General features: G+C 32.5%; 2 protein-coding genes across 3 annotated transcripts; one reads left to right on the forward strand and one right to left on the reverse strand.

The window, feature by feature from the left end:
- Positions 1–630: 630 nt before the first annotated feature.
- Positions 631–7,066, reverse strand: LOC126707648 (monooxygenase 2-like). Its single transcript, XM_050407414.1, has 6 exons — positions 6,847–7,066; positions 6,564–6,710; positions 4,495–4,563; positions 3,285–3,450; positions 1,505–1,733; positions 631–1,328 (listed from the first exon to the last, which is right to left on the reverse strand). Exons 1-6 carry the CDS (start codon positions 6,918–6,920, stop codon positions 772–774), a joined length of 1,242 nt encoding a protein of 413 aa, XP_050263371.1. The 5' UTR covers positions 6,921–7,066; the 3' UTR covers positions 631–771.
- An 8,968-nt stretch (positions 7,067–16,034) lies between these two features.
- Positions 16,035–18,384, forward strand: LOC126706760 (cytochrome P450 71B34-like). 2 transcript variants are annotated; one of them, XM_050406304.1, is made up of 3 exons: positions 16,035–16,267; positions 16,370–17,327; positions 17,446–18,384. In XM_050406304.1, the coding sequence occupies exons 2-3, from the start codon at positions 16,422–16,424 to the stop codon at positions 18,058–18,060; spliced, it is 1,521 nt and encodes a 506-aa protein (XP_050262261.1). In that variant the 5' UTR covers positions 16,035–16,267; positions 16,370–16,421; the 3' UTR covers positions 18,061–18,384. The 2 variants fall into 2 exon arrangements, with proteins under 2 accessions (XP_050262261.1, XP_050262260.1); XM_050406303.1 differs by having other exon boundaries at positions 16,036–16,267; positions 16,359–17,327.
- Positions 18,385–21,347: the final 2,963 nt, after the last annotated feature.

Here is a 21,347-nt window from a genome sequence, read left to right on the forward strand (position 1 = left end):
TCACATCCTTATAGAATTTAATCTCAAAATAAAAACATGAACAAAAAATAAATCAAAACTCCCTTTACGGCCTTATTTCTTTTTCTTTTTTTTTTCTTGTTTTCATTTTAACTGGGAAGGTTGGATTCAAATCCGACGTATTTTTTTGAAATACCGATAAATACCATTTGAACTATAAAGTTAATTGGTGAGGTTATCTCCACTACTTGAAAATTTATAGTAGAAGAAAAACCACTGGAACTATGTTGGAAATGAACAATTGATGCCCCAAGTTGCCTACTCTGTTACTCGGTTCATATTTATGGGAATTGCAAACATCAAATATATGCCATAGAAAACCTCTATCTTCTTATTGGTGATTGAAAATGGTCATTTCAGTCTTTCCACAGAAACCTCTAATATAGACTAAGATCCTCTCTAGTCTATATTTCTTATACTGAATAGTATACCTATTGTCACTTCATTTAAATAAAATTTAAATGACATGATACTATTCTTTAAATACAAATTTAAATTTATAATATTTAATTAGAACCATGAAATGAATTCATTTAAAATGCACATATCTGATTTAATACTTCCATTATATTGCCTTATAACATATGGGCAACCAGCATTCACACCTTTAACTACAAAAGAAGAGTTTGTTTATCATTTTGATTAAAAAAAAAAACAAATATAACTTATTAATTTCTCAAAAGAAAAAACATCTGGCTACATATGTATCTTAACAGCAACAGTACTACAGAGCATTTGTATGTATGATCGAATTCAAGAAATCCTAAGCTTCCCACAATCAAAATCAGCCTTCTTCAGCTGTAAGCCAGACAGGAATGTAGCCAAAATTTTATCCCTTAAGAAGGTCATTATTTTGCCATTACTTTGCTGGATAAAACCAACAATGTAAGCTGTACTAATGAGTTCAATGCTTCTCCACTTCCTCTCTTTGGCATACTTGTTCAACCCCATTTCAATCCTCTTATATTCATCCAATTCTCTTTCATCTTTGTCTTTTGATTCCTTACTTGTTTCATCAAATAATGCCTTAGCAAGACACCTTGCTAAAACAACACTATCTTCTAGAGCAGCACAACCACCTTGGCCAATGTCTGGGGTCATGGGGTGGAGTGCATCACCAGTTACACAAACATTGTCTTTACTTATGTTTCTCCAAAGAAGTTCCCAAGGATATCTGTACCTTATTGGGTATGGTATAAAATTATCCAGTTCTGTGTTTTCTATGACAGCCCTTATTCGATCAGGCACTTTTCCAAGCTTGCTTAACACAAAATGCTTCATTTTAGCTGGGCTATCCTCTCTCTCTTTCTCTACAAAGAAAAGAAAATGAACAACTATTTCAGAAAGCAGCTTCCCAAAAAAACCATGTTCCAAGTAACTATCGGCATTGTTTGTTTTTTGCATTGGTGCTATGTGCCTCCGAACTTTATTTTATTTTAGTAAACAAAGTAAAAAACAACTATGTAAATTTGGGTGAAGAGCTCACCTTGGCTAGATGGAGTCCAAGTGAAAAACCAATAAACAAAGTTATCATCGCAAGGAACAAAACCAAATCGAACACCATTCCCAAAGAATTGCCTGGACTTGGGCTCAAACCCATGACTGTAATTGAAATCCACGGAGCCCCTTATGGACATTCTCCCTGTGGAAGCTGGTTTCTTGAAGCCCAACCACCTTGCCACCACTGAGTTTACTCCATCACACCCAATCAACACCTTTGATCAAAACAGTTTTTTACTCCAATAAGGCCTTAGAGCATTCTCATTAAGAGTGTCAAATGCCAAATATTTGGCATTTGACACTCAAAACTCTAAAAAACAACCTTTATCAAAAGTTTTAAATGTTAAAATTTTTGCAATTGATGAACAGTGCGGTCTCAAATTTGAGACCGCACTGTTCACCTATTGTAAAACTTAAATTATTTTTTTAATTCAGATGGGGCCCATTTATTTTCTTCTTATTATTTTTCTTTCTCTTTCCTATCACTTCTCTCCTTCCTCTTCTCTCTTCTCTGTACCATGGTTCGGCGTGGTCCGATGGTCAGGGTCGTGGTCTGATGGGTTTGAGTCCGATTGGATGGTTCGATGGTCGTGGGTGGTGGCGGTGATGATTCGTGGTCGGCGATTGTGGTCTGATGGACATGGGTCATGGGTCCGATGGTCCAATGATCATGGTGGAGGTTCGGCGATGGAGGTTTCTTCTTCTTCTTCTTCTTTTTTTTTTTTTTTTTTTTTTTTTGTGCTGTGGTTTGTGGTCGTGGTTTTGGTTCGGCGTGGGTCGTGGGTCACCGATCCTGGGTTTATGTGTGTGTGATGGGTTTTGGTTCCTATGGGTTTTGGTTTGGCGTGATGGGTCTGCTAGTGGGTTTGCTGGTTGTTTTTGTGGTGGTTGGTTGGTGGTTGGTTGTGATTTTGGTGGATGGTTGTGGTTATGCTTTGGTTTTTTTCTTTTTCTGTTCTTCCTACAGGGGGTTGCGGCGATGGTGGGTGGATATGGCCGACGGCGGCGCTGGGTTGTGAAAGAGAGACATAGAGGATAGAGAGTCAGCGAAAGAGACTGAAAAAATAAAAAAGAATAAAAAATGATAAAGAAAGAATATTTAAATGAAGTGTTAAAAAAAATAGAAGTTTTGATGGAAAGGATGTTGTAAAATGGTGTGTTATATGTTATAAAAATGGGTTTTGAGATGGTAAATGTTAAATTTTTTGCAATCCTTGATAAGAATGCTCTTAGCAATTGGAATGAAAAACATTTGGGTAGTTGTTATCTACTTTTTACTCAATTCAACAGTAATTTATTTTATTAGCATACTATAAACGCATCCAATAGGTCATGAACCTCTAACCTCATCTTCCATCTTATATGTTAGGTAGAACTAATGGAACCATTAAAAAGTATATAAATTCTATTTTAAAAGTAAAGTAGATATATTACGACTCTTTGGTATAAATCCATCCAACAATCCATGGTGCACTTTTAAATACTTTTTTTAATATAAATTTAGAAGGTATCCTAAGTATTTAATAGATCTATTCTCCTTCTCATAATATGTGAATCTTACAATTTTGGAGTCTACATGTTGTGAGAGAGATAATGAAGGTGACAAATGCATGAGCTAAGTATTGAGTTTCACAAATTTTTTGGCTATAAATCCATCTACCTTTTTCTTTTTTTTTTTAAACCTTCTAAATAATTGGGTTTTTTGTACAAAAAAAATGTATCAAGATGTGGCACCTTTCTCATTAAGAAAATGCGAATGAATTTACCTTGGTTTTATAAGTGGTTCCATCAGCAAGATGCACAAGCTTATAGAAGCCTGCCTCCTCTATGGAAACCACCTTGGAAAAGTACCTAATATTGGCATTAGGAAGCTCCTTTGCAATGGCTTCCAACAACAGATTCCTTTTGACACGACGGACTTCGTGGTCTCCACTGCACATCACACAACAATTATTCAAGTTAGTTCAAACATCTAAATTATTACTTTTTTAATCAAAACTATACCATGATTTCATTTTGCGCAAAAGAAATAGTAAAATGGTTTCTTTGAAGTGTTAAAAGACAAACCCAATGAACCTTAAGCCCATTGTACTTAAGACACGAGAAGTTCAGAGTTATGGCTCTTATACCATTTTTGAATTGAGAATGAATTCTCTATTTATCAAATTGTGTGTAAAGCTATACAAGTGACTGTTTTTAAATATACATATACATATAATGAGTGGTGTATAAGTGTGTAATTACTCAATGCTCTAGGTGCACACTAAATGTGTTCTCCCTAGATCTCACCATGACTCTAATTAGTGACACACACTGTCGTATAAGAAGAGGATGTACACATTTATCATGGTCCCAAAATATTGAATAATTACATACTACATGTAAGTATAATGGGCTTAGGGTCCATCAGGCTTGTGTTCTAACAAGAAGAACAAAGTTGCACAATACTTTTTAACGAGTTAGGAACTTCTTGGTTTTGCAAGTTGCAAAAGATGGATACAAGAAAAGATGTAGCATTCACATTGGGTGTGCTAAATCACCAAAAATGCTATTTTAATTAGCACCCCAAATACCAAAAAGAGGCTTGCATTTTTTGTGCTATTTACAAAAATTTTGCAAAGTGCTACTTTTCAAAAATAATTTCTCTCTTATTTTTTAATCATTTCTCTCTAATCTCTCTTGGCTAATTTATATTATTGTAATTGGTTGAATGAAAAAAAAATAAGAGATTGGATGTAACCATGTCGGGTGAATTGTAAAATAGTATGTTAAAATAGATAAAGTGACTTTTTGAAGGTGTTAAATGAGGTTTTTCTTAGCATCCGATGAAAGCTTATACGATGTTGGTTTGAGCAGTAAATAATATAAATATATATATATATATATATATATATATATATTGTGCGTAGGAATATGAGAAACAACAGACAAATAAATTATGGAGAAACTATTACTATTATTGGTGATCTAACTTACTTATTTCCTTTGACCTTAAATGATGTGTTTGAAGTTTCAAGTCCCGAAAGAGTAGAGGCAGACACATTCCTACAGTCAAATCCCTGCAGTTAGAATTATCATTGAATTAACAAATTGTTAAAAAAAAAAAAAAAAAAAAAAAAAAAAAAAAAAAATGTCAGAATATTTCTCTGTTTTACGAAATTGTGCATTTTTAATAGCTAAATAATATTGCTCACAATTACAAGGGGTTTGATTCAAGGGAGTCAATAACGTGCTTGAGGCCTGATTTGGTCCGGAGTATGAAATATATTGATTCTGATTAATATTGGTTTTATTTTGAGATTATCACTATATATATATATATATATAATTATATATATTCATGAACATTTGCATTTAATTTGAAGTTCATAATATAAACTATTAGGAGTTTAAAATAAATGTAAACCAATATCCATATCCACATCCCAATATTCTTGCCTAATTATATGTTCACACCTTACCAATCAATTTAACCAAATGTATATATTGATCCAATTAATAAAAACTATACATGGAAGTCTTTCAAAAAAAAAAAAAAAAAATGTATCCATGGAGTTTTTCAAAAAACACATGTAGAACTAAATATTATACATGTCAATACTTTTTTTGTTTTTTGTTTTTTGTTTTTTGTTTTTTTTTTTTTGGAATAATCAATGGTATTTAGACCTCTTCAAGTATCTAACAATTCTCTTGGGCATGTACAGTCCCTCCATCTCACACATACCGGGTTATTACAGGGAATGATCCATTAAAGGTGGCCGCAATGTATTAGCAAGAAGTTTCAAACTCACAATCTCATGGTTATCATGAGATCTTAGGAACCACCAAGCCAACATTTTAACATTATACGTGTCAATTCTTATCACCAAGTGAGGGAGAGGTAAATAAAACAGTGAAATCGTACAGAAGCACTAACACCTAGTAAGTAGTAGTGTCCTACTCGTTTGACACTTATCTTATGTACACAAAAAAAATGATAAAACAAAAAGAAGCAAAACGTAGTTTGAAATGCCTCTCGTTGGAAGTTTGAAAGCTGGAACGAACAAAACGAAGAAAGAAATAAAATGACAAAAGAAAAGAACAAGTAGCAGCAACGGTCCCAGAAGAGAAGATGAAGATAAGGTGAAAGGTGAAAGATTAGAGACAAAATAAATAAATCTAACAAATAATTTGATAATTGTTAATGAGGAAAATTGTTACTAATAAGTAAAAAAGTAATGTCAATTGTGTGTCTAAATAAGAACCAGTAAAAGTTTGCCCACTCAATTAGTATGAAAAATGCTGTCAAATTTTTTGTCTATATAGCAATATTTTGAGGTGAAATGGAACCGGATGTTTACTGGCCAAAATGGCCAAAACAGACTGAATCAGCTGAAAAAAAAAATCTTTTATGATTTAGGGGGTTGATAGTATGGTATGAAATTCATCACTACATTGATTCAATCCTTGCCTACATAGTGCCAAAGCTAGAATTTAGCCTTGTGTATGCAATGCCAGCATAAAATGTGTTATTTTGTCAAATAAAATCAAATATAATTATGTAATTCATTGATCAAAATGCTTACAAATTAAGGTGTAAAAATATAATTGATATCAATTTAAACACATAAAATTATTTTATTGAAAAATGATATAACTACTACCACATTTACAAACCAATTTAACAATGAATGTGTTGTAATTTGTGACGCATCAATTTAATTGTGAAATTGTAATAGTATAGCTCTCATAACTAAAAAGTTCTTTAATGTTTTGGGTGTTTGGCAAACTACGTGCTTTAAAATTTTAGATTTATAAAGCATTAATGGTAAATTGTATCCCTCAAATAAAAATATGGTGAATTGTAAAGGTTTTTTAACTGGTTAACAAACAATTTTTTTGTTTGGGTCAAATGAAAGAGCTTCTAGCTTTTAAAGTTAAAAGCTCTTTCATATGTCCTAGAACAGGATAGGGCATATGTTGGCTGGCTATATACTAGTATAATTAAATAATTGCAGGAGCCACTTGTCAACTACTATGATGTAGAGAGAATGATTTGTAGTTACCCATCAAGGAGTTCATGTTGAAGACGGAGGGAATCGCCAATGCCAACAGCATCTAAGGCCTTCCATGCATTGGTCCATAGTGTCAAGGCATACCCTGCAGTCCTCAACTCATCTGAGGATTCCAATACTAGGCTTCGGATTCCCAACCTTCAAAACATTCCCATCATTTTTATGATCATGTTAATAGTGCAAAGTCCAAACTGCAAAGACACATGCATTACAAACACACAAAATGAGAGAGAGAGAGAGAGAGAGAGAGAGAGAGAGAGAGAAGATTAGGTACTTGTGAAGTCCTAAGGATGTTGTGAGGCCAGCAATTCCAGCACCCACAATCACGATATCTTCATCTACTTCCATGATACTTTAGGCACTTTTTTTTTTCGTAAAGAGTGGGGCAGGATTGGATTTAGCATTGTGATGAATGAAAGGATTTTGGATGCATTGTGAAGGAACCTTTTGGATCTAAGAGCCTTTTGGATTGTGTGGCGAAGAATAAGATAATGTTTGACCAAGAACAGAAAACAAATACAAATGGAACAAGCAAGTAGTGATAGCAATGTGACGAGACATGGTGGGATATCATTGGTATTCGGTGAGGAAATTTAAGATCATAACTTTTTGTGCCACAATTTTGAAGTAGCAAACTATTATTAATAGAGAAAAAGTGGTGGATGCATGTAAAAATGACAGATAGGTAATTATTGCCACATGAAATAATTGTGAAAAATGATGTGGTAAAAATTGTGGTCCTAGAATAGCTCCTATCTCATTCTTGTCTTGTTCCATTTTCAAGTTAGAAAAATCTGTGGGATGGAAGCAAGACAAGTGGTGGAGTGAGGTAAAGACATTTCATCTTTAATGAGATGGCTTTGACATTCATGTGATAAATGTAAGGACAACGAATGGATGGAAGTGAGAGTGCTAGGAGATTAATGTTTTGGGATGTTAATAGAAAATATATATAAAATTAATGCCAAAATGCAAAAAAACCGCATGGGGTTTGGGTCAGTATACTATCAATTTTGTATTATTAACCCTTGAGCTTTAAGAATTGTTCAAATTGACCCTTACGTCTTAAATTTTATTAACTTTAACTAACAAAATTTGTCACATGATATTCCAGGCTATGAACATTTTACTATTAAAAAAAAAAGATGTATTTAAAAAATAATACATGCACGACACATGACAATTTTTTTGTAAATTATAGCTAACGGAATTGAGATGAATAGGTCCATTTGGAAAATTTTTAAACTTTAGAAATCAATAACGCAAAATTAATACCATATATGTCAATTTGCAACTGACCTAAACCCCATGGGATATTTTTCCATTTTTCCCTATAACAAACCACCATAAACAAAACTTCTTGGTAAATTAAAGTCTGGAGAGCTGAATGGGAAGCATAAAGGAGGCCGGCAAATCGACATAGATGTCGTTGGTGTTGGACGCACCATATATACATGGTAGCAGCAGCAAGGTCAAGATCTGTCCCTCAGCTCATTGGCAAGGTCAAGATCTTCAAAACTTGATTTTCAATTCAAAGATTAACGGAATTTTGGCATAATGGTCAACTTGCACAATTCTTAAACCTTAAGAAGCACTGAATGAGTACCAAACCAGCATGTTCTCGCTCTGGATTAGTAAAAGCAGGGCAAGAGGATTTTCCATTCCATGAGAGGAGTTTAATGTGTTGCATGAAATAGACCACTATGCATGTATGGTTGATCTGTACGTATGAGAGATGGAAGAGAAACTAATAAGAAGTGTAGGAGATGACGGGGCCTAGTATGTTCAGTTTGCCACTGTCTATGCTACAGAGGGAAATGGAGTTCATACATTCAATTGTGATACATGTCACTATAAAAGAGTGGATGTATACAGAAGTACAGACAGATTTTGGACTCAGAAATGTATGTACTAGTGCCTTGACATGCAATACGTAGTGCTCAAACCATGCAAACATATTAACAAACGTCTATATAAAGAGAGTATATATCCAGTACATTTCAATGAAGGCTTGTATCACCTAATCTATATATATATATAAAACCGAAGCCTCTGCTGGCACCATAATTTTCCACGTCAGCATAATATTTAAAAAATAAAAAATAAAAACAAAAACATTATAACACCTCAAAACCCTAGCAACCTTATCCTCAAAACCCTAGCAATCTTACCCCTCTCTCAAGTTAAGAAATATAAAACCACAATTTCTGCATACTCTCTCTCTCCAAACGTAAATATCAAATTCAACCCCTTTAATTTTTCTTTATATTTTTGAGGTTTTTATAGAGTTATAGTGAGTTATGCTGATTTTGTTTTTTTTGTGTGTGTGTATAGATGGTCATAATACTCCGGTTTTCCAAGAAAAGTTTGTGTTTTCGTTAATTGAAGGCCTTAGAGAGATAAGTGTTGCAGTTTGGAACAGCAATACAAAAGACGATTTCATTGGTAGCGGAAAGTAATTACTTTGTCTCATATTTTTGTTTTTTGAATTGATTTTGTGTGCTTTTTAGACCCTTTTGAATCAATTTTGTTAATATTTTGTCCTCCGAAAATTTTATCGCTTTAATTTTATTATATTGTGTTTCTTAAGCTATAGACAGATTTTCTTTGTTTCTTATTTTCAATAATAAATCATTTTATTGCAATACCGGTAATTGTTTGAGGAATCCAATATGTTCATATCTCTATAAAATAGAGAATAGTAGAAGCCAATTTATATTACAACTACTTAAATTGAGTTGACTTAATTCCGTACAATTACAAAGTATAGCACGAAAAATAATGGAATTAATTGTTGTAATTTTTATTTTCTTTCCATGTTTTGAATTTCCATGTTTTTATTATTGATGAGAAATTTAAGGCTCAGTTGCACAATATGTGTAAATTCTTCAGAAGGCTACTTTAAATAGTAAGTCAATGTGTCTCTTACATTTGGGTATTAGTTAGAATTATTTTCAAATGATTGTACCAATAAAAGTGAATGTGTATAAATTTTGTTTAACAATCCCGTGCATCGCACGAGTTAGCGACTAGTGGTTTAAAAACCTTTTCTCATGAAAAAAAAAAATACAAATAGACAACTCAACATTATCCCAATTTTAAGTTTCATCTTGGATATTAATATAAAAAAATGATTCTATATAAACCAGAAAGTTCAAGTCATTTTCCTCTTTTCTTTTCTTTTTTTTATTTTTTTTTATTTTTTTATTTTTTATTGAGTAAACTTAAATAGTTCAAGGAACAAGAAAATAATAAAAAAATTACCAAAGGAAGGGTAGCCCTTTCCTTTTCTTTCTAAGTCCTCAAGTCCCTAAAATATTACTCTAAAAGGGTCACAAGATTATCCTAGATCTATATAATTACACAATCCCGATCAGGAGAACCAGCCTTTGTCTCACATGCATATAATAGCCATTCTGAAAATAGCAACCCTTGCATAAGCAAGAACTCTAGTCTATTTCCTGTTGACAAAAAACATTATTAAAAAAAGGTACTGCTAAATTTAATGCAAGGAAAAAAAGAAAAAAACAAGGAAAACTCAAACATATCATACAATGATCAACAAAGAACTAATAGCATCGAAAATTAATGTTCCAATTTAATTCAATTTGTCAATGGTGGTAATAAGTTTGTGATTATCACAAGAGTCTCAAAATCAAATCACTATAATGTGTCAATAGTTGACTGCATTGATACTACTACACGGTTAGTTCTAATCTAATAAGAAATAAATTATAAATGTACTCTATTTACCATAGTTTACACTAGAAACATGTTGCTAAATTTAAATTTTCAAATAAAAAGCAACATCAATCAACTAATCATACCAATTAAATAACCACATCAAACATAGTGCAAAAATGATAAGGGCGCATCTAAGCCAAAGGCAAACAATGCCTATTAATCCATTGTCCATTTTCTTGGGTCCATTAGCTATTATAAGATTAGTCTTTTATTTGCCTATATTATATTTTGTTTATTATTATGTCTTGAGTATTTTGTATCCATTTGACTTACATGTGCTTCATATAATACTTTATTTGCATATTATGCAAACTTGTCTATATATGTGCGTGTTCTATATAAAAAAATCAACTAAGGAAAAAATGAAACCAAATCAAATGGTGTGTATTCTGTGAACAAAACATGCCCAGCTCATATCACTGTTTTTGTTCAAAATAAAAACACTTAAAATGAAACAGAAAGACCACATCATATGGTTATAATTCTTAGAGCATTTTCTAATTCATGCCATCTCATTATTTTATGATTATCAAGCAACATTATTGCAACACCTTGAATTTAAAGGTCATTAGTTCAAATCTCCCCTTTCCCCTTTTGGCCCAAATCAAATCCAGATTTCCAAGTGTGCCCACTTGTTTATTCTTGTCTAGGTGATTCCTACTAAATTTGAACAAAAAGCTCTTTGACCAATGTGCTCTATGCCTCTATCCCAAAGGTTCCATACCTCAGTATTGTTACAGTTAACAAACCATCAGAATTTTTAACACAATAATTAGCCAAATTACCATCTCACAACCATTTCATTCACATAAAACACACAAAAAACATTCAAACTGTTACTACTAGTAACAGCCTCTATGTGTGTGTCTATATATATATATATATATATATATATGTATATATATATATTGTATTAGTTAGGAATATTTGACAATGTCATCAATAAAATTTAATTATGCCTAACAAGATGAAACAGAAAATGTACCTCAGATCAATCAAAGTTCGGTTTCTTCTGCTTTGATGTGTAAAATCTAGCATCCCTGCGAGTGTTACATTTAGAAGGCCATGGGTTACCTCTTTGATAAGATGTAGCCTCTTAGAATTTTGCAGAGAGGTAGAAACTTACAGCAACAGGGCATCCAAGATTTCTAGTTTGCGATCCATGGGATATTTTTCAGTTGATACAACTGCAATATTCAACTCCCTAAAACCTTGAGCGTCCTTGTCCTGCATTAATATCTTTACCATTTATAAGAGGGTTCCCTTTTTGAATTAGACTTTTATGTAATTCAAAAATAATCATAAACCTTAGGTTGGGAAAAAACTTGAGGACAACTCAGTAAAAATATATCTCCAACTCCATTTAAAATGCCTACAAAATAGAACATTCTCTTACAAATCTATGTTTTCAAAACAAACTTATCCAAAAAATTTAATAAAAAAAATGACACTAGATAAAAAAATTTAAAAATAAAAATAAAAATAAAAAGTCACATCTCATGCGCAAAGCGTGTGATAAGGCTAATGTATATGTGTATATATATATGCAACAACTTATGTGCATTAGTATTTTCCCTTATGTATATATAACTAGTGTTGGCTGCACGTGCTGCCCCTAGTAGTGAGAAAATTAATATAGATTTTGTATATGAAACCATGAATTTTGGCTCACCCAATTTGACTATATTAAAAAAGAAGTCTAAGAATAAAACAAAATATCACAATATTTTCACAATATCTTTATTTTTAGGATCCGAATATATATATTTTTTATTTTATTTGAGAGAAATTCTACATTCATAACATTTTTAGAGCAAATTATAAATGACAAGTTATTATTGGTTTTAAACTAATAACATTGTTATTATTATTCTCAAAACATTTATTTTCAATTGTGGTTGGTCACAGTCTCATATTTTATTATTTTATTTCTACTTGTAAGAAATCGATACTTCAATATTTGTAAAAATATTGTGAAATTTGTTGTGTCGGTATAACAATATATATACCAGCTTACATAAATATTTAAAACAAAAACAAAAACAAAAAACAAAAAACAAAAAAAACAAACCGATTACTGGGAAAAAAAAAAACTTTAGGCACGGTAGAAATTAATGTTAAAATGTTGTGGACTTAGCATTTTTTTTATTTAATTTATAAGAAACTGAGATCTCAACAATTATGAAAATATTGTGATAATAATAAGTGTTGTAACATTTTCTCAAAACATTTATTTTCAGTTGTGGTTAGTCATAGTCTCATATTTTATTATTTTATTTCGACTTATAAGAAATTGACACGTCAATAATTGTGAAAATATTATGAAATTTTTTGTGTCAGTATAACAATATATATGCCAGCTTACATAAATATTTCAAAGAAAAAAAAAATACAAACCGATTACTAGGAAAAAAGAAAAAAAAAAAAAAAAAAAAAAAAAATTTAGGCATTATAGCTATAGTGCCAGTTGAATAAACCAAAAGCATTGTAGTTTCAGTGCTATCTATTAATAATAGCGTGGAATTCACTAACATTGGGGTGTGGGAACAAACCTTTCAAATAAATAATTCTTACAACAATTTCATAACTTGTAACTCATCACTATTTATCATCAAATACTTCATATATATAAAAAAATTTAAAAAAAAATTAAAATCTTTATATTGTGAGCCATCATAATATATATATATATATATATATATTAATACCATCACATAAACAATTTCCTAGGCTTTTCTCGTTGTCAACGTTTACTCCCCGTTGATAGGGTTCTATTGTCCCCTTTTTGAGACTGGAACCTCCTTTTCATCCCCTTTCTTAAGAATGGCTCATTTGGAACCTAAATGTGCACTCCCCTGCTAAGGAGCTTCCTTTTTGGATTCTCAATAGTATACTCTCTTGTTAAGGAGCTATCAAATGTGCACTATCCCTTTTTCTGGGACCGTCCCTTGCTAAGAACTAACTGCAGTATGATTGTCCCTTACTAAGGACTAATACAATATTAAACTTTTAATCACGACTTGCCATAAGTTTTCAAAACATATTCAAGATGCTCGCATAAATAACCCATTCAAGACGCTCACAAAAATAATCCATTCATAATTCTCAAAAATATAAGAATATATTCACACATACAAATTTAAATAAATTTAGGTTGTCCCACAAGTTTTTCATAAAATGAATAATTAATGTGCACATCAAGAAATTATAAAATATCCATTTATATGTATAGAATAACAACATATTCCTTTGATATAAAATAGTTTAATAACCAACACTGTTTTGGGAAAACCCCCAAAATTAATAAACACCACTTACCTCTTAGTTGCAAAATAAAAGGAATCAATCACCCTTGAGTCACAATGAATCAGTAGAATTAGAACCTAGCAACACCAATAATAGGTCTATCAATACACGAATTTCCTACTAAAATTTGTTTTCATACTTAGACAATATAATCTTAGACAACACTGATATTTACAAAATTTTACATTTATTTACGTAACTCTCCAGTTCACTTTCAGCTTTAATCTAATTGTTCTATTTCACATATATTTACTATCCAATAATAAGCATGATTGTACTGCAACTCTACAAAACTCTAGCAATTCACTATAGGTCTATCCATCATATATTCTACTATTCCTTAGAAGCCACATGATATATAAACCTATTTGATCAACCTAATATTTATATCTATTACTCAAAAGTAGAAGCCACATAATATAGTTCTACCAAATCAATCTTAGAGCCAATGGAGGACCATATGGCTATACATACTATTCATACGTAATCAATTTCAAAGCCTGGACCATATGGCTATATAACACTTATTTGGACAATGACAATGGCGGTGAAAAGAGTGAGACTATAAACAATTATATATAAACTTTCACATGGTGACAAGCTTAAATTGATAAGTCCAAGCCTATTACTCTATTAGGCACAAATTCAAAGCCTATGGCCCTTTCCTGACATATTGACCATCCTTATCTAATATAATACAATTATAGGAGCCCTTTTCTATTAGTATAATGATAGTCTAGGTTGATGACAATTGCTAGTATTAACTATTCAAACTTCGTAAATTTAGAGCAAGACAAACCATACCTGAACTACTTGTGCACAGCCGTTGTGAAGAACAGAAGTAGCTCACTCATGTGTTGCAGCTGAAAACTAAAGGAACTTCTTATGTACATACACGTGTAACTTAAAACGTAAAAGGCTAGGATTATCAAGGCCCATATATTTACTTATGCCACCTCATTTGGGTTTCATATCCCATAGTATATATCTTATTTTTAATATCTTAGGCCCAAATCAATTTAATCCATTTAATTGTAGGCCTCCCTTATAATTTACGCATAGTTATTAAATTGGTATCAAAATTATGGGGTGTTACATTAAAAGTGTGCTAAAATATATTTATATAAGAAGTAAAGATTTTTAAAGTAAAAAAAAGAAAGAAAAAACTTATAAATTTGTCCCTAACAACAAATAATAATGTCGCGGAAGTTATAAAAAAAATAAACACATTGCTTTCTGAATGGAAAAAGAAACTAAAATGTTAGCTTCTAAATAAAAACCTCAAATCTACAAGGGGTCCCTTGGATAGGGTTCTAGAATCCACCAGAGAGAAATGAACAAAGTCTGTATTTTTTTATAAATCTCAAAACTGAATTGCTTTGGAGGCTACAATATGTTTAAATAGCAAAAAAGAAAACCTATGGCAGCTTGAAAAACACCAAGAAACCTTAATTTGTGCTAATCATGTGCAATTTTTGCCAAAAATAGAAAAAAAAAATGAAATAATTGCGGAAATTGAAAATACTGTCTCTAAGAGATATCCCAAATTGCAAATATTGGTATTTTCCAGAGTATTAGGTAGAAAGGATATCCTATGCAAATATTTTCTTGAAGGAATTTGCCTAAATTTAGGCAACGCTTGAACTTGAGTCTAAATCAGAATGTTGTTTTCCTCCAATCTGCGAAATTCCATGCAATTCTAACAACATTGCCTCGATAGCTTCTACTGGCACCCTCATTGATCTTGCACTGTGACTTCCGACACCCTTCTACTTCAGGATGGCCTGTGCTATTTGTTCTACATCAAATATAAAGTTGTCAATAGTCATAAGTATTGTAAATTTTATTAACATACCCTAAGGTTTAGGTTAATGCCAACTAGACTCAAAACTTTTTTAAATTAATTAATTTGATGCTTAAATCTTACCGAGTCTCTAAATACTAATAAGTCAGTTAGTCATTTTTCACAACATTATTTAAGGACTAATTTGATGTTAGAGACAGAATTAATTAGTTTTAGAAAGTTTTGAATATGGCTAACAGCAACCCAAACATCAAGTTATGTTCATGGAATTTATCTGATTAATAATATTGGCATTCTGCGTTTATCTGTCCACCAAGAAATGGACGGTACTCTATGGCCTATGCATTGTCAGAAAAGTAAACTAAGCTCAGAGTAATTTGCTATGTCATTTTCTCACTTTTTATCTTCTTGAACAACGCGCGAGATTTCTACTAAAGTTGGTGGAAATTTGGTGGAAACAGCATAACAATTGGCTAAATCAATTTGGTTATTTTGTAAAATAAATATAGATGTTAGGGGCATTTGAAAAAGACAAAAGCTTCCAAGAATTTTCCTACCACGTAAATGGCTAGCTTTTCAAAGTCCTTTCTTGGAGACTTTTCATTCTCCTACTTTTATTACATCATTTCATCTTGTTTCTTGGAATGGTGTGGTAAACAAACCGGAAGCAGATATATATAATAGTCTGATTAAACAAAGAAAAACTCAAAAGGTTTTACTGAAGGCCATCTCCACAGATCTTCTAAAAGAACAAGACTGCAAAAGCAATTCTCTCAAGGTGAACTAGAGACCAGCAAACGTCAGTATCTTCACTCATCCCTACCATTGCAATTCTCTCAAGGTAAGCCTCTTTTCAATTTCTCTTCTCTTCTCATCTTTTCCATTTTCTTTGATTTTTTGGAGTTAGATTTTTGCTCATTCTAGTATCTCAGGCTATTTATAGGTGAACAATATTAGAGGATACTTACTAACTTGACATAAAAGATATAGCTTCAATGGCTGTTGATACCATACCTTTGTGGCTTCCTCTTCTCCTTGTTCTCCCTCTTCTGTTGCTCATGAAAAAAAAGATGGATGAGCGGAGTTCAAAGAACCTTCCACCAAGCCCTCCTAAGCTCCCTATTATAGGTAACTTACACCAACTTGGTGTGTTACCTCACCAATCTATGTGGCAACTCTCCAAGAAATATGGCTCTGTGATGCTCCTTCAACTCAGTGGCATAACAACTATCATAATATCTTCTGCTGATGCTGCAAGAGAAGTCTTAAAAGTTCATGATCTTGCCTGTTGTAGTAGACCTCCCTTAGCTTGCTCTAAAGTTTTTTCCAACAATTATAGGGACATGGCTTTTTCACCTTATAGTGATTACTGGAGAGAGATAAGGAAAATATGTGTTCTTGAGCTTTTTAGCGTGAAGAGGGTGCAGTCCTATCAGTTCATTAGGGAAGAAGAAGTTGCTTTGTTTGTCGATTCTATATCTCAGTATGCATCTTCTGCAACCCCTATTGATCTTTCTGAGAAGCTGTTTGCCCTCACTGCAAGTATAACCTTTAGGATTGGTTTTGGTAAGAGTTTCCGCGGGAGTGGTTTAGACAATGAAAGGTTTCAAGTAGTGGTTCATGAGGTAGAGTCCCTGATAGGAAGCTACAATGCATCTGAATTCTTGCCCTTCGTGGGATGGATTATAGACACTTTATCTGGTCGATTTAAAAGGCTTGAAAGGGTTTTTCATGAGTTGGATACTTTATTCCAACAGGTCATTGATCTCCATCTTGATCCTGAGAGGACACAACCAGAGCATGAAGACATTATCGATGTGCTACTGAGAATTGAAAGGGAGCAACCTGAGTCTAGCGATGCTGCTCGGTTCACAAAACATAACATTAAGGCAGTCCTCTTGGTAAGCTGCCAATCTTTTACTAATCCCTTTTTTTTTTTTTTTTTAACTTTACTTACCTTATCAGTTATCAAATTAGCCCATGTTCATCTACTTACCTGTTACTATTTTTGTTTATCAGAATATATTTTTAGGTGGAGTTGACACTGGTGCAATTACCATGATATGGGCGATGGCAGAGCTTGCTAAGAACCCTAGATTGATGAAAAAAGCACAAGATGAAGTTAGAAATTTCATTGGAAATAAAGGGAAAGTCACTGAAAGCGACACTAACCACCTTCATTATCTGAAGATGATAGTTAAAGAAACTTTTAGATTGCATCCTCCAGCAACTCTACTTCTTCCAAGAGAAACCATGTCACACTTTAAGATCAATGGTTATGACATTTACCCAAAAATGTTAGTACAAGTTAATGCTTGGGCAATAGGACGAGATCCTAAATACTGGGAGAACCCAGAAGAATTCATCCCAGAAAGGTTCATGGATAACTCCATTGATTATAAAGGTCAAAATTTTGAATTATTGACATTTGGATCTGGTCGAAGAGGTTGTCCTGGGATATATATGGCAACAACAACAATTGAGCTTGCACTTGCAAATATTTTATATTGTTTCAATTGGAAATTACCTAATGGGATGAAAGAGGAAGATATCAACATGGAAGAGGGAGCTGGTCTAAGCCTTACTACCAGTAAGAAAACAGCTTTGAACCTTGTGCCAATCAAATTGTTTTAAGGTATGTTTAAAATATTAGTATATGTCAGCACTCTTCCCCTCCCTTTCTTCTCTCCCCCATCTCACTCCATTCCAAATATAATGATATATACTAACGTTTAGTGACAGTCTGAGTCATCTGACCATATTAGCCTAAGAATATTCTTGAATATATATATATATATATATATATATATGTATGTATGTATGTATTGCTAAGCACTTTGAAATAAATGGTGGCCAATTAGCATGTATGTTTTGGCTTTTGCGATCATGGATGATTATCCTTTCTTATATATAAATGGCAGGAAGTGGAAGATAATTTGTGTTTGTCTTTATTTCCTATGGTGGTGTTATGGAATACAAAACCACTTTTTCTAGTTCACTTTATATTTCACTACACAATTTGTTATGTATTTATTTTATTTTTCTTATAAAATAATTAAAATAAAAATAAAACACATGAGATATCATAATTAGTAGAATATAAAGTATTTTTGGGACTGATGGTTTCTATTCAGCATCATGAAGGCTTGGCATAATTATTTCATTCAATCAATTGTTTTGGACAACAGAGCAGAGGCCAGGCAAGCAAATTTTCTTTAGACTCCAAACTGTATGGAGCAAAGTTTATGGTTCTTTGTTTTGATGTATTTCTTCCCTAATTGTTTAATAGCACATTTGTAAGTAGAATAGTGATTACATTTATCTGTAAGTTCATGGAAGTGAGATAAAGCACTAAAGTCTCAAAAATGGAATAGACATATGGTCAAATCATATTTTACATAATTGCTTTTGTTATGATACTGGATTTGAAACTTTGAAGTTGGCATGTACATTTTGCCATTGGCTATAGGTTGTTGCTGTGATTTAGAATGAGTGAAAAATATATAACAAGTTTACTTATTCATAAAAGTCACTGGTAATATGACATTGAACTATTATGTTTTATTCACGCCAAAAAACTATTATGTTTTATTTACAAGATATTTGAAGGTAAAAAAACATTATCATACAAAATTGGTAGAGAACTTATTAGCACTTTTGAGTCTGTATTGCTTGGTTATGGCCAAAGCTAATCGAATTTATGCCCAGGCTAAATAATTGTCATTTGGAAAGAAATAAGGAAAAAATGATGGTTATTTAATTGTAATCTCTTTTTGATAATGAGATTAACCCTTTGGGAGAGTTAGAAAGATGAGAACAAGTTAAGGCACCATTGGAGGACTCTGAAACACCAAAGAAGGAAATGTAGGCAAAGGGTTTTTTTGGGTGCTATCTATTGGTCTCCCTCAGCCAATGCCAAAAAGCCCCAATTAGCCCTTTTCTTTATTTCAATCCATTCATTTTTCTTTCCTTTATATTTGCAATTCCGTTCCTTTCACTCTTTAAATTTTATTTTCCGTGACATAATTGATTAAGCCCTATAATTAAAATTTAGGGTCTAAACATTTGCCTAGTTTAATTAAGAAATTTCTCAAGTTGAATATAATAGGGTACTTGAATTTAATTGAATATCCTGATATATTTCACTTAAGGTATTGTTGTAGGTAAGTTTTATCCTAAAATTTAGTATTTTGTCTACCTCTAGTTTTTTTTTTTTTTAAAGAAGAAAGAAAAGCTTTTGATTGAAACCAATAAAATGATACTCCAATTAAAACTTTTAAGAACTCCTAGTAGTTCTATAGTGATCATTTCTAAAAATTCATCCTTGAAATTATTTGGGTTCAAAGAGCCATGGATTGCCTTAAATAAATTACTCTATATATGTGTGTGTATATGGGGTACAAGAATTTTAATAAGGTGTTTGTACCACATGTCATACCCATGGCCGAGGAGGCCATTATCGTGCTAAGGAGGTCACACGCTTGGACAGCAGGGCCACGCTAGTGGCACGTGACCAGAGGAGGTCATACTGTAGAGAAAAGAGCTTCGGGGAGGGGTTTAGTCCTGACATGACTGAAGAAATGGTGGCTACCACCACATTTAATGCATCCCACCAAACTCCCTAGCTGCATTTATGTGGAGAAGACCCTTTAACAGAATTGCCTTGGCTGTAGCAACTCACAAGGGGTTTGGAAATGTGTTTGATGGGACTTGCACTCAAGTAGTGGCCTGGATGATCAACAAATGGAGGGTTAGCATCATCTGAAGGGAACTATATAATGTAAGAGACCCTCCATGAAGAGGAGATCGGAAAATCTATAAAGAAAACACTGTAGCAACAAGAACTGAGATTGTATCCAAGTCTAAAGGAACTATATTTAAGAATCATTCCCCTTGGATCTCGCCGAGGAAGGATTTCCTTTCTTTAAACTTGTCTCTCTTTGCTGTCTTAATATCTCTGATCCATTATTCGCGTTGCCCGATTCATTGAGGCCTAACTCTTAAGCCCACCCTCTACAAATTTATTGCGTGGGACTTTTTGGTCCTTAACCCATTCATCATTTGGGTTCGGAACCTAAAACCCGCCCCTACAATATATATATATATATATATATAACAGGCCAATTCCCCTAATTAAGTATACCTTGGTATTCGATTTTTTATAATAAAAAAAAATGATGTGAGTTTTTGTAAAAAATTAAAAATACGATGTTCCTTCCAACATGCATTATTGTTTGTACTGCATTGCACGTGGTCAGATCAAGAAGAAAAGTGATTCCCTGATTTGTTTTTTTCTTCTGAAAAACTTGAATTATTGTTTGTACTACTTTACGCGTTGTCAAAAAATTACTGTTTGTAGTCTTTACTTTCCAAAAAAAAGAGAAAAAACGTGACACTGTGTTAGATCGAATAATTGCAACAGTTGCCCCCAAGGACATTTCGGATTTGGATCCTCTCCATTTCCCTTTGAAATGGAGAGTGTCCATTTCATGGCTAGATTGATTTGAAATAAATGAAAAGCTAGGATGTGCTACATCATTTAAAAAGATATTGACTAATGCCCCTATGAAGTAAAAGGATTATTCTATCTAAACTATGGTTAAGTTTACAAGAGAGTGTGTTAAACTTATAATTAAAAGCTTCGTGAATTGTGATTTTGTCACCAAGATATTTCAAGAAGAACAGATCTAGAAGTAATAAAATTAGAAGAGCAGAGTTTAGAAAAAGAAGACGAAGCAGCACAAGCATTGACGTCGATGAAGAACAAGAAGAGGAAGACAAAATGACTTCTTTTTTTTTCCCTGAATTTGATTGTTCTGCTTGTAATGCATTAATTTCGTTAATTGACAATTGATTCGGGTCATCTTTGCTTATTGTCTTTTTTTCATTTTCTGTGTATTGTTCCTTGTTTTCGTTTGGTT

The sequence above is a fragment of the Quercus robur genome, chromosome 11, assembly GCF_932294415.1.
Source record: "Quercus robur chromosome 11, dhQueRobu3.1, whole genome shotgun sequence".
NCBI lineage: Eukaryota > Viridiplantae > Streptophyta > Magnoliopsida > Fagales > Fagaceae > Quercus > Quercus robur.

What these genes read in the sequence shown, in the direction of transcription:
- LOC126707648 (XM_050407414.1), bottom strand. Translation starts at nt 6,920, where the DNA reads ATGGAAGTAGATGAAGATATCGTGATTGTGGGTGCTGGAATTGCTGGC. An exon ending in ACATCCTTAGGACTTCACAA is followed by an intron (nt 6,711 to 6,846) that starts GTACCTAATCTT and finishes AATGTTTTGAAG; the next exon opens with GTTGGGAATCCGAAGCCTAG. An exon ending in GAACCACTTATAAAACCAAG is followed by an intron (nt 1,734 to 3,284) that starts GTAAATTCATTC and finishes TTTTGATCAAAG; the next exon opens with GTGTTGATTGGGTGTGATGG.
- LOC126706760 (XM_050406304.1), top strand. Translation starts at nt 16,422, where the DNA reads ATGGCTGTTGATACCATACCTTTGTGGCTTCCTCTTCTCCTTGTTCTC. An exon ending in ACATTAAGGCAGTCCTCTTG is followed by an intron (nt 17,328 to 17,445) that starts GTAAGCTGCCAA and finishes TTTGTTTATCAG; the next exon opens with AATATATTTTTAGGTGGAGT.